General features: G+C 37.2%; 1 protein-coding gene across 1 annotated transcript in view; it reads right to left on the bottom strand.

Moving 5' to 3' along the window:
* Positions 1-4,844: 4,844 nt before the first annotated feature.
* Positions 4,845-13,229, bottom strand: part of LOC144957987 (uncharacterized) — a 115,188-nt gene continuing 106,803 nt past the window's right edge. The window contains exons 5-6 of the mRNA XM_078889559.1: positions 6,739-6,849; positions 4,845-5,580 (exon numbers count right to left, since the gene is read on the bottom strand). Coding sequence (XP_078745685.1) covers positions 6,792-6,849 — 58 coding nt within the window. The 3' untranslated portion in view covers positions 4,845-5,580; positions 6,739-6,791. The remainder of the gene's footprint in view (positions 5,581-6,738; positions 6,850-13,229) is intronic.

Genomic DNA, 13,229 nt, shown 5'->3' with positions numbered 1-13,229 from the left:
TCTGGTGGATGCCCTATGTGCCTCAAGGCCCGAAGAGGATTAAATAAGTAATACAGTTTAGTGAGAATTACTCATAAACATGGGTAGCAAAAAAACAAACAATAACAAAGACCCGAGTGACGTCAACTTCAATCTATCTATATGTTTGTTTGTTTGTGTGTGTGTGTGTGTGTGTGTGTGTGTGTGTGTGTGTGTGTGTGACTACATGCATTTCTCTGTACTCAATACTCCTACAATTCATATCACACAGTAAAAGTTCATTTTAACCAGTTAACCGCCGTATTCTAGAAAGACACGTATTTAAAAATTTGACCAGAAAACTCGTCCTTCAATTATCCATCGATTTAAATGACTCTCATCTTGACAAAAACTCTCAAACCTGGGACCACGCGAGGCCTTGATTAAAGTTCCAGGTTTGAGAGTTTTGCGATTTTTGTGACAGCTAATTTGGTGAGAAGTTGGACTTTAGTCCAACCTGAGGTGGGTCGATAAAGTTTGTGAAATGAAGTGAGTAAAAAAAGTGCCAGAAGACATTAGAGAATAGAAATTTCGTGGCGGCAATGTGGGCTCAAACCCGCGACCTTACTGGTACGACAACTCCGCCTGGCCGGGGAGAGGGTGCCTCTACCGTATGGGCTATCCACGACCCCAGATCGCTTCTAACCCTAGTCTTATTAGAGACTTCTCTTCCTGACTTCTTGGGATCGTGGATAGCTCATACGGTAGGGTCACGCTCTCTCCGGCAGGCGGAGCAGTTGTCGTACCAGTAAGGTTGCGGGTTTGATAGGTTTATATATATAAGTTATAGCCTGACATTGAAACCCAAAAACAATGGCATTTTGACGTCATTATTTGGTTTTTGCACCGCCTAGTGAGTTGTCGTTAGTAGTGCTCGTGGAAACAAGTGGTCCCATTGGTTGAACTATTGAAAACAACTCACGATTTGTTTTCTGTTGTGGCCAAAGACTGGCATTTTGACGTCATTTTTTGGTCAATGTCAGGCTATAAGTTAACGATGGCTACGATTTGAGCCCCCGTCGCCGCCGCGAAATTTTTATTCTCTGTTGTCTTCTGGCACTTTTCTACTCACGTCATTTCTTATTTTTAAATGTTTGTAAAGAACGTCATCAAAGGACATATTTGTGGACGGTTTAAGAACAAAAGTCTTTTTTTTTGCGAGCCAGATAAATGAGGGTGTTTCACTCTATCATACGATCACTCTCATTAAGAAAACTACTTAGCCCCTATTGCTCACCAAGTGGCGCTACGTTGTGGCGGCTATCTTCTGAGCTATTACAGTTTCGACTCGCCAGACACCGACGTCTTCAGGCCGGCATGCTGGCTCGAAAAAAAAAAAAAAACGACAGAGGACATCAGGTGCTTGGTATGGGTAGGTCTAGCGGCTTTTCTCTTTATGCTTAGTATTTTGTCCGTGCTCGACGTCTTCATCCGGAAGACGCCAGAAGACGGCAGTGCCGGGTAGTCGGAGTCAGTCTCCGGTTTGGGTTAGCCCTTAGTCTTATCTCAAAATGTCCTTAGGGGATGAGTATAGGGAAGTAACCTACTATATTATACATCTTTAAAAGATTTCATGGATTATCTCCTTTTGCATTATTTTCACCCCCCCCCCTCCAACCTTCACCACATCGGCTTGACATTCTATTAATGGTAAGTATGCTTTAAAGTAAATTATTCACCAGTTCTGCCCGCCAGATCAATCGAAACAACACACATATGTTAATGTTCATATGTTAATTCAGAAAAATGAGTCGAGCAGGCACTCATGTTGATAATAACAAGAAATGAAGTGAGTAGAAAAGTGCCAAAAGACAAATGGTGAATATAAACTTTTCGGCGATGAGGGTTCGAACCCACAACCCAAATGTTACGACACCACCGCCTGGCCACGAGAGGGACGCTCTACAGTCGATGCCATCCACTAATCCGAAAAAAAGTGGTTTCAAACATAGTGACTGTCCTGAGCTCATCTCGCGACTTATTGAGTTTTTATTCTCTATTATTGTCATTGGCCCTTTTCTACTCACGTCATTTCTTACAAAGTATTTGCAACAAAAATGTTTGTAATCTGACAGAGCGGATATGAAGAGAACTAATTACCCAGTTGGCGGTATAAAGGACATTCGGTGGGGGGGGGGGGGAGGCGGTCCTTTTGAGATCACCATCATCATCATAACCATCATCATCATCATCATCATCATCATCATCATCATCATCGTCGACGTCATCGTCATCATCATCATCATCGTCATCATCGTCATCATCATCGTCGTCGTCGTCATCATCATCATCATTATCATCGTTAATCCTCACTGTTCAGTTTTGCGGCTATGTGGTCTTATGGTATGACACTCGCTTTCGGATCGGAAGGTCCTGGGTTCGAGACTCGCTCGGCGCATAGTTGAGTCCTTGGAAAAGGCTCTTTACTCACATTCTCTCACCGTACTCAGGTGTAAAATAAGAATCTGGCCGTTAACAGCGTTGTCTCTGTTGAAAAAACCTGTAATATCGGCGTCATGTCTCATTCTACATGTCATGTGTTGCTGTTGTTCAGGGAGTCTTTGAAAAGCGCTTTGAGCACGTTTACGTGGATATCAAATTTAAATGATGCTCTTCCGCCACGACATCATAAGATACCGTCGCCTAGGCATTCCAAGAAGGAATATAGATAATTTATCAAACAAGATATCTGATGGTCAATGGGAATCACCCATATTGTCCAATTGAGCAAATTGGGAGTTGATAATCTTGCCCAAGGAAAAAAAAGAAAGTGCCTGAAGCGGGGCTCGAACCCGGTTCCTTCCAGGTCACAGTGTAATGCCTTAACCTCTCGGCCACAGTGGATATTGCGCTAAAAGCTCGTTTTGTTGGGGTGTTTTTATTGGTTCTCAGGAGTCCACAAAAATCTTCTTGGCATCTCCGCCTTGACCGCCATTGTGATTCTGTGTCATGAAAATCGTCTGGCACGACTCCCGTTGTGAGCGCGTAAGGCTGATTCACTGTAGAAGTTTTTTTATTCACATTATCTCACCGCACTCAAGTGTAAAATGAGTATCTGTCTGGTATCATCGTTGTCTCTGTCGAACAAAAGTGTAACCTGTGCTTTACAGTGCGGCTATGTAGTCTAGTGGTCTGACAGTCGCCTTCGGATCGGAAGGGTCTGGGTTTGAGTCACGCTCTGAGCGATGCATAGTTTAGTCCTTGGGAAAGGCTCTTTTCTCACATTTTCTCAACGCACTGAGGTGTAAAACGAGTACCGGGCCTATATTAGCGATGACACATTCTGAGAAAAAAAAAGGTAAAATCGCGCCTCGTCCTGCATGGCAAATGACACTGTCACCTCATCCTGCATGGCAAATGACGCTGTTGCCTCGTCCTGCATGGCAAATGACGCTGTTGCCTCGTCCTGCATGGCAAATGACACTGTCACCTAATCCTGCATGGCAAATGACGCTGTCACCTCATCCTGCATGGCAAATGACGCTGTTGCCTCGTCCTGCATGGCAAATGACGCTGTCACCTCATCCTGCATGGCAAATGACGCTGTTGCCTCGTCCTGCATGGCAAATGACGCTGTTGTCTCTTTCTGTATGGAAAATGATGCTGTCACCTCATCCTGTATGGAAAATGATGCTGTCGCCTCATCCTGTATGGAAAATGAAGCTGTTGCCTCATCCTGCATGGCAAATGACGCTGTCGCCTCATCCTGTATGAAATGATGCTGTCGCCTCATCCTGTATGGAAAATGAAGCTGTTGCCTCATCCTGCATGGCAAATGACGCTGTCGCCTCATCCTGTATGAAATGATGCTGTCGCCTCATCATGTATGGAAAATGATGCTGTCACCTCATCCTGCATGGGAAATGACGCTGTCGCCTCATCCTGTATGGAAAATGATGCTGTCGCCTCATCCTGTATGGAAAATGAAGCTGTTGCCTCATCCTGCATGGCAAATGACGCTGTCGCCTCATCCTGTATGAAATGATGCTGTCGCCTCATCCTGTATGGAAAATGATGCTGTCACCTCATCCTGCATGGGAAATGATGCTGTTGGCTCTGAGCTCGGGATCGATGCCAATCCTTCTACTTGTGAGGTATGAGATATCGAAATCCTCTGAGATCCTCTGGTGTTTGTTCAGCATGCGATAGTAAATCTTTGAAAAAAAAAAGAATTAGCAATTGTCTCCACTTTGAAAAAAAAGTAACAAGTTTCTGCTTCTCCTTCTTTCAGCTTATCCCGCATTTTTGCAGAATTGTCATAATGAATGCCACATCTCCATGCATCTAGGTTCATTGTACATGTAACATCTTCCTCCAGGCCCAGTTCTTTCACATCGTCCTTCACCCTATTCATCCATCTAGTCTTTGGACGCCCCTTTTTCCTCTAAGAAGTAAGTTACTCTTTATATCAAGTAAAAAGAAAAAAAACAATTTTCTCCACTTTGTAAATGTTGGAAAAAAATTTGAGGAAAAAAAATGTGGCAATTGTCTCCATTTGTGCAGCTATATGGTCTTGTGGTATGACACTCGCTTTCGGATCGGAAGGTCCTGGGTTCGAACCTCGCTCGGCTCATAGTTGAGTCCTTGGAAAGGGCTTTTTACCCACATTCTCTCACCGTACTCAGGTGTAAATGAGTACCTAGTCGTTAACAGCGTTGTCTCTGTCCGAAAAATTTGTAATATCGCCTAACAGGCGTCATGTCTCGCCCTATATGTTGGGTGTTGCTATTGGCACTTTGAGCATGCGTTGAAAAGCTCAAAAATCTCAATTTGTTTAATTGGAAAAAATTTTTTTTTTTAAAGTAGCAATTTCCCCATGTAACTAATAATTTCCAATGGAATTTTATTTGGATAAAGAAAAAACCTAAAAAACAAACAACATGAAATAATAACATTAGTTTTTATAATTTAAAGACCAAATTTATAAATAAATGCAAAATGACGAATAAGTACAAATTATAGAAAAAATACCAACAATAGAAAAATAAATACATGAATACATAATATGTGGATAACTAAAAACAAAGAATTGATATGAATTACGAAAAATCAATCGAAATGAATTCAATAAATAAACAAATGCAAACATTACAGTAAATTATGATATCTTACCCAAAGCTGTTTTCGAGATCAAATTTTAATGCGATATTATTCCAAAATAATCAACACACATCAAAGTAAACATTACCAAGCTGTCTAGAAGCTGTGGGTTGTAAAAAAAGCACTGAACAAAAATTAGCTCAACAGCGTCGAAATTGAACAAAATACTTAAACATGGAAAATTTCGGGCTCAAAATCCTTCTTCAGTCAACAACAATAACATCGTTTTATTTGTCTTTTCTGTTAGCTGAGAATTATTTTGATTTGATCCCGAAACGTTCCGTGGAAATTAGTTTAAACAAAACAACTTTTTAAAGCTATCATATTCATTTTTATACAAAACTTTAAAAAAGAATGCAACAAACATAAATGGAGCTAGGCTATCGAATGGTCTTTCTCCTTTATCAGTGTTGATCGTTAAATTCTTGAGAAGCCCATAAAACCAAATGACCCTTTGCCATTCTGAGGAAAGAAATCAAGAAATAATAAGCTTTGTGGATAATAAATAAATCATAGTATTCGAGGCGCTGATGGTAAATAGCCCACATTTCCCATTTTATTGAGTTTAGCAGTTCCTCAAAATATTTAGAATTGGAGAATTTAAGTTTTCTGGAATTATGGATCAAAACCTTCTCTCTCCAAAGAGGGCATATTCTGACTGAAGTTTATAAATCCAGCCTAAAACTAATTGTATTTTTAGCATCCGGTTCAATGTATAATGTCAATATATTGTTTCTTATGTTTTAAGGCATATTAGGGCATTTCAGTTGGTCCATTTTAAATCCCTATCACTGAAACGATATGATATGATATGATACGATAATATGATATGACATTGTGACACGATACGATATGATACGATACTAAATGATATGATATGATACGATACGATACGATACGATACGATATGATATGATACGATATGATACGATACTCAATGATATGATATGATACGATACGATACGATACGATATGATATGATATGATATGATACGATATGATACGATACTAAATGATATGATATGATACGATACGATACGAAACGATATGATATGATATGATACGATATGATACGATACTAAATGATATGATATGATACGATACGATACGATATGATATGATATGATACGATATGATACGATACTAAATGATATGATATGATACGATACGATACGATACGATATGATATGATACGATATGATATGACATGATATGATATGATATGATATGATATGATATGATATGATATGACATGATATGACATGATATGATATGATATGATATGATATGATATGAATGATGATATGATATGATATGACATGATACGATACGATACGATACATCGATATGAATGATGATGATATGATATGATATGAATGATATGATATGATATGATACGATACGATACCGATAGATATGATATGATACGATATGATATACATGATATGATATATTGATATGATATATATGATATGATATGATATGATATGATATGATATGATATGATATGATATGATATGATATGATATGATATGACATGATATGACATGATATGATATGATATGATATGACATGATATGATATGATATGATATGAGAAATCATGCAATAAAATACGTACCTTCTTAGCACGTCGGCCATTTCTTAACAAGGGGAAACAACTACAAGAGGTTGTTAGGCCATGCTATCGTAGGGCCGTCCCAGCAACTCCATAAACATCTTGTCATCAAAACTGTGTTAGATGACAACAATAATTTTAAAAGTATTAGTGGTACTAGTAGTAGTAGTAGTAGTAGTAGTAGTAGTAGTAGTAGTAGTAGTAGTAGTAGTAGTATAGTGAGTAGTAGTAGTAGTAGTAGTAGTTAGTAGTAGTAGTAGTAGTATAGTAGTATAGTAGTAGTAGTATGTAGTAGTAGTAGTAGTATGTAGTAGTAGTAATAGTAGTAGTAGTATAAGTTAGTAGTAGTTAGATAGTAGTAATAGTAGTAGTAGTAGTAGTAGTAGTAGTAGTAGTAGGTAGAGTAGTAGTAGTAGTAGAGTAATAGTAGTAGTAGGTAGTGTAGTTAGTAGTAGTTGTAGTAGTTGTTGTAGTTGTATGTGTAGTAGTAGTTAGTAGTATAGTAGTTAGTAGTAGTGTAGTAGTAGTAGTAAGTATATGTAGTAGTAGTAGTAGTAGTAGTAGTAGTATAGTAGTAGTAAATAGTGTAGTAGTATAGTAGTAGTAGTAGTAGTAGTATGTAGTAGTAGTAGTAGTAGTAGTAGTGAGTAGTAATAGTAGATATAGTAGGTAGTAGTAGTAGTAGTAGTAGTGTAGTAGTTAGTGTAGTAGTAGTAGTAGTAGTAGTAGTAGTAGTAGTAGTAGTAGTAGTAGTATAGTAGTAGTAAGTAGTTAATAGTAGTAGTAGTAGTAGTAGTAGTAGTAGTAAGTAGTAGTAGTTAGTAGTATGTAGTAGTAGTAGTAGTGTAGTATAGTAGATAGTAGTAGTAGTAGTAGTATAGTAGGTATAGTAGTAGTAGTAGTAGTAGTAGTAGTAGTAGTAGTAGTAGTAGTAGATAGTAGTAGTATGTAGTAGTAGTAGTAGTAGTAGTAGTAGTAGTAGTAGTATAGTAGTAGTAGTAGTAGTAGTAGTAGTATTAGTAGTAGTAGTAGTAGTAGTAGTAGTAGTAGTAGTAGTTAGTAGTAGTATAGTAGTAGTAGTAGTAGTAGTAGTAGTTAGTAGTAGTATGTAGGTAGTAAGTAGTAGTAGTAGTAGTAGTAGTAGTAGTAGTAGTAGTAGTAGTAGTAGTTAGTAGTAGTAGTAGTAGTAGTAGTATGTAGTAGTAGTAGTAGTAGTAAGTAGTAGTAGTAGTAGTAGTTTAGTAGTAGTAGTAGTAGTAGTAGTAGTAGTAGTAGTAGTAGTAGTAGTAGTAGTAGTAGTAGTAGTTAGTAGTATAGTAGTAGTATATAGTAGTAGTATAGTATAGTAGTATAGTAGTAGTAGGTAGTAGTAGTAGTAGTAGTAGTAGTAGTAGTAGTAGTAGTAGTATAGTAGTAGTAGTAGTAGTAGTATAGTAGTAGTAGTGAGTAGTAGTAGTAGTAGTAGTATAGTAGTAGTAGTAGTGTAGTAGATAGTAGTAGTAGTAGAATTAGTAGTATTACTTAGCTATAATACGTAATATGTAGTAGTAGTAGTAGTAGTAGTAGTAGTAGTAGTAGTAGTAGGTAGTGGTAGTAGTATAAGTTGTAGTAGTAGTAGTAGTTAGTAGTAGTATAGTAAGTAGTATGTAGAGTAGTAGTAGTAGATAGTAGTAGTATAGTTGTATAGTGAGTAGTAGTAGTAGAAAGTAGTAGTAGTAGTAGTAGTAGTATAGTAGTAGTATAGTAGTAGTAGTAGTAGTAGTAGTAGTATAGTAGTAGTAGTATGAGTAGAGTATGTAGTATGTAGTTGTAGTAGTAGTTAGTAGTAGTATAGTAAGTATAGTAGTAGTAGTAGTAAATAGTAGGTTAGTAGTAGTAGTAGTGTAGTAGTATAGTAGTAGTAGTAGTAGTAGTGTAGTAAGTTTAGTAGTAGTAGTAGTAGTAGTAGTAGTAGTAGTAGTAGTAGTAGTAGTAGAAAAATGGACTGCCCCTCCATAGTAGAGGTGATTTATTCAAGATGACAAGTGGTGGAACTCTCAATTTATGAGTCAAAGACCACACCAATCGCTGTACCAATACTATAGGTACCAAAAATAAGTTTGTACATGTTCCTTTCAAATAACTTGTCACTCACAGCTCTCTCTCTCTCTCTCTCTCTCTCTCTCTCTCTCTCTCTCTCTCTCTCTCTCTCTCTCTCTCTCTCTCTCTCTCTCTCCTGTCCTTCAACCCCCAAGAGATCATCGACAATTTGTCCATTCATGACAAGGCTTTACGTCGTCCCCAAACTCAATCATAGCCCCCCACTTCACCGTCCACCAACATCGTCTTTCCTGTATTTTGGCCAAAAATGATTTTATTTCGAATATCCATAACTTTAAAAGATCAACTTCAAACAATTTTTTTCTCAAATCTTAAAATTTTAATTCAATAATTTTCATTTTAAAGAATTCTAGAAAATTTGACGCGTGGTGATGTGAGATGGGGTGATTTTTGATTCCTCGATATTTGAAATAAAAACAAAAATTCTGGCCAAATAAATTTAAAAGCATTTTGTCATTGTGTGACAGCTACAAAATCTATTTTGGCGTGATTTCAACGTGATGTTCTTAGTATTTGGTTGTGTTGGTTCACCCTTTCCTCATTGTTTTTCTATCTCAAAGAGCCATCTTGATTTATTCTTAAAGTCACTGTGACCTTAAAACTTAAAAGCAGTTCCATTCCAAGAATTTAAGGCAAGTTGGTAGTTGCGGGCTGGTGAGAGGGTGGGGATCGGGGGAGGGGTCATTTTATTTCCTCAGTCTATACAATAACAAATTACAGGCCAAGTTATTTTTAAAGTATTTTTCCTGTTGTGTAGCAATGTAAAATCTATTTTGGCGTGATTTCAAGATGATATTATTATGCGGTTTTTTGTTTATTTGTTTGTTTGTTTGTTTTTGGAGAGGGACGGATTCGGGTAATAGTTCGCCCTTGTTAATTTTCTATCTCAGACAACAACCTTTCACTCCTCTTAGGTATCATTGTTGTCTGAAACCTTTAGACTTAGAGAAATCTAGAGAGTCAAATTGAAGGGGTTAGTTCTGTACAGTACCCAAGTCCAGTTTGGATGATTCTAGAAGCGACTGACGCCAATGATGATGACAGTGATCTAGAGAGTCAAATTGAAGGGGTTAGTTCTGTACAGTACCCAAGTCAGGTTTGGCCGTTTATAAATTCGACTGAAGATGGAGATGATGCCGGTGATCTAATAAGTCGTATTGATGCATCACAATTTGATTTTTCCTCCTTATCAGTAAACGATACAGAAGATGTAATTGTTGAGATATTATAGGGAGAAAAAAAGCAAAAACAAAACATCCTCGCAGTTCGATTTGAGGCCAAGCTGGACTTGGGCATTGTATAGAACCAAGAAATTAAGGATCAGGCACCGGTGTAAGATAAAGATCTGAACAAGTGTGTATGAAAGGTGTCAGACACTGGTGTAAGATAAAGATCTGAACAAGTGTGTATGAAAGGTGTCAGACACTGGTGTAAGATAAAGATCTGAAAAAGTGTGTATGAAAGGTGTCAGACAAGGCAAAAAAGAAAAACACAAGAAGAAAAAAAACATCCCAAAAAATCAGTCGACCTCGACTGGGGATCGAACCTCAGACCTTCTGATTAGAAAGTCTGAGGTTCGATCCCCAGGCGAGGTAGACTGATATTTTGGGATGGCATTTTTCTTGCTTTGTCTGGCACTTTTCATATACACTTGTTCCGATCTTTATCATTGTATAGAAAGAATAAACCCCTTCAATTCTAAATTTATTCTTCGTCACCCGATTCATCATGATTTATCTGATACTGTTTTTACACGGTGGGTCACAATTTGTGTCAAAGATTTGATCACATGACGGATGTTGGTACAAATAGTATCACTGAAACAAAACATTGAAAATCATCAATTGTTTAATACGGATTGGGACACAGTTCTGCCGAACTCTGGAAAAACCTACATTTGAAAATTTGGTCAGAAAACTCGTCCTTCAAATATCGATCGTTTTAAATGACCCTCATCTTGGCAAAAACTCTCAAACCTGGGACTTCTGGCCAAATTTCCAAATATGGGTTTTACCAGAGTACGGCAGAGTTCAAGTCTCCCGCTATGGGTGGTAGTTTGATGCTATGCTCTTAGGTAATTTACTCACAACATTCCGCCAGCCAAATATAACGTACCAAACAACAAACCTGTGTGTAACGTTAACCATTCATATTCTGATTGATACAATTAAGTGGGGACTGCTCATTAGATTGGCTGGCTAAAACAATAACAAAGACTGAGTGACGTCAATTTCGTTCTATCAATAGCCCAATATCCACAAAAGGTACGCAAAGTGCTTCACAAGGGGACCCTAACCAACAACAACACTTAATATATAAGCATGTTTGGTGATATTGCATATTTTTCCGACAGAGACAACGCTGTTAACGGCCGGGTACTCATTTTACACCCAAGTACGGTGAGAGAATTTGATTAAAGAGATTTTTCAAAGGACTCAGTTATGCGCGGCAGTGCTGAGAGCGGGATACGAACCCTGGATCTTCGGGTCAGAAGACGAATTCCATACCACTAGACCGCATAGCCGCACAGAAAGATCTATTAATTCAGGACAAAATATCTTTTCATCATTACAAATTTATTTCTAGCTTTCACTTCTGAGCAGGTCTATTTCCGGTATTTCGGTGTATCAATCCGCTAATTACATTATCTCATCCACACAATAGCAACGAAATGACTACGAAATGAGAAAATAAACCCCGTCCTTCAACATTAGCTCACCCTTAAACACACACACACACACACACACACACACACATACACACATAGAGCTTAATTACTAATCTAGAACCGAATGGGACCCCGGTGATGTAACTAAATTATATGAAATGTGTGTGTGATTAAATTCTCTAATGCTCTTGATACGCATTGGGTATAGATTTAGTCTTCAAGAGGTAAGTGGGACATTTCGTTCCCATAGTTGAGGTATCAAAGAAATAATATTGTGGATAAACTCCGGATACCTGGACCTCATGACCTGAAGGGACTACGCAACACCCTGGTCACTTAGAGTCGGGGTTTTTGATCTTGTTGTTGTTGTTGTTGTTGTTCTTCTTCTTCTTCTTCTTCTTCTTCTTCTTCTTCTTCTTCTTCTTCTTCTTATATTATTATTATTATTATTATTATTATTATTATTATTATTATTATTATTATATATTATTATTATTATTATTATTATTATTCTCCTCCTTCTTCTTCTTGTTGATGATGCTTTTAGTTGTCTTCCAAGTTTGGGATCCGAGATTTAGATGCAAGTTTTGGTTGAACGTGAAGCTGATTATAAGGGAACCCGTATGAATCGCGGTGCCAGAATAAATTCTAATTTTCTATTAGAAAAACATGACAACAGGACCAACATTGTATTATTTTTGGTAAAGCTAGAAGAACTTTGAATCTAAACTCCAATTTGTCAGAATTTGAAAATATGTCTTTTTATTATTTTTGATGTTTAGAAAAGTAATAATGTTTCACTTTCCGTTAAAATCCACTTCTTGTAACTCAATTTTTAAAGATACAACCTGTGTCAGTGCATGACAAAATCAGTCGGAAGGTGAAAATTTAGATTTTTCATTTTTTTTTCATTTTCTGAAAGCATGTCATGACCAGAGCATATTCACGTTTATTTGAAGTAAATCGGGTGATTTTTCATGAAATTATGGATAGATGTATGGGAAAGGTATCCAGCAACTTTTCTCAAATTTCATACTTTTTCAACTTGACTAGCTGTAAAAAATATTTAAAAGTGAAATTAAACTTTGCTATTTCATGAAGATCTACAAAACGGGTTGATGTAACGATTTATGACAAGAACTCATTTTTTATTTTTTTAAATTGACATTCTAACTATACTTGGCAATATCTCAGTTCGAAGCTTTTCACCATTCGACTGATTATGTCATTCACTGTTTATAATATTCTATTCTCAGTATAGTTTAACCCGACACAACAGCAGACCGAAATGGAGAGTCACAACTATTATGGCAACCTCTTGCTTAACCCTCTCCTTACCACCCATAGGGAGAATCTTCACATTCGTTACGGTGCAGCCAAGATTTTGCTCATTGTGATTTATTTTGTAAATCATAAAATTTGAACAAACATGTTTGCTATAGTTAGAGTATGTTAAAACTGTGTTGAAGAGCTCGTTTAGCGAAAAAAATAAATATTTATAGCAAGAACTAACAGATTTTGTGTTTGAGTGAAATAAATCTATTTTTGTATAGGTTGGGAGTAAAATTTTGGGGACAATCCGGAAAATGGCCGATAAGGAGAGAATTAAAGCAATTCCGTTTCCTGCCACTGCCAGCAATTCCTTCTACTTTTAATTGTTTACTCTATTCTGGTTGACCAACAGGCCTGGCCATCCGCATACCGGAAATCAATGATATGATTAGCC

This window comes from Berghia stephanieae, chromosome 12 (assembly GCF_034508935.2).
Source record: "Berghia stephanieae isolate SIO BIC M18660-M18661 chromosome 12, UCSD_Bste_1.3, whole genome shotgun sequence".
In the NCBI taxonomy this organism is placed as follows: Eukaryota; Metazoa; Mollusca; class Gastropoda; order Nudibranchia; family Aeolidiidae; genus Berghia; species Berghia stephanieae.
Note: the sequence above shows the minus strand (reverse complement) of the source record. Positions and strands in the feature narration are given on the sequence as shown.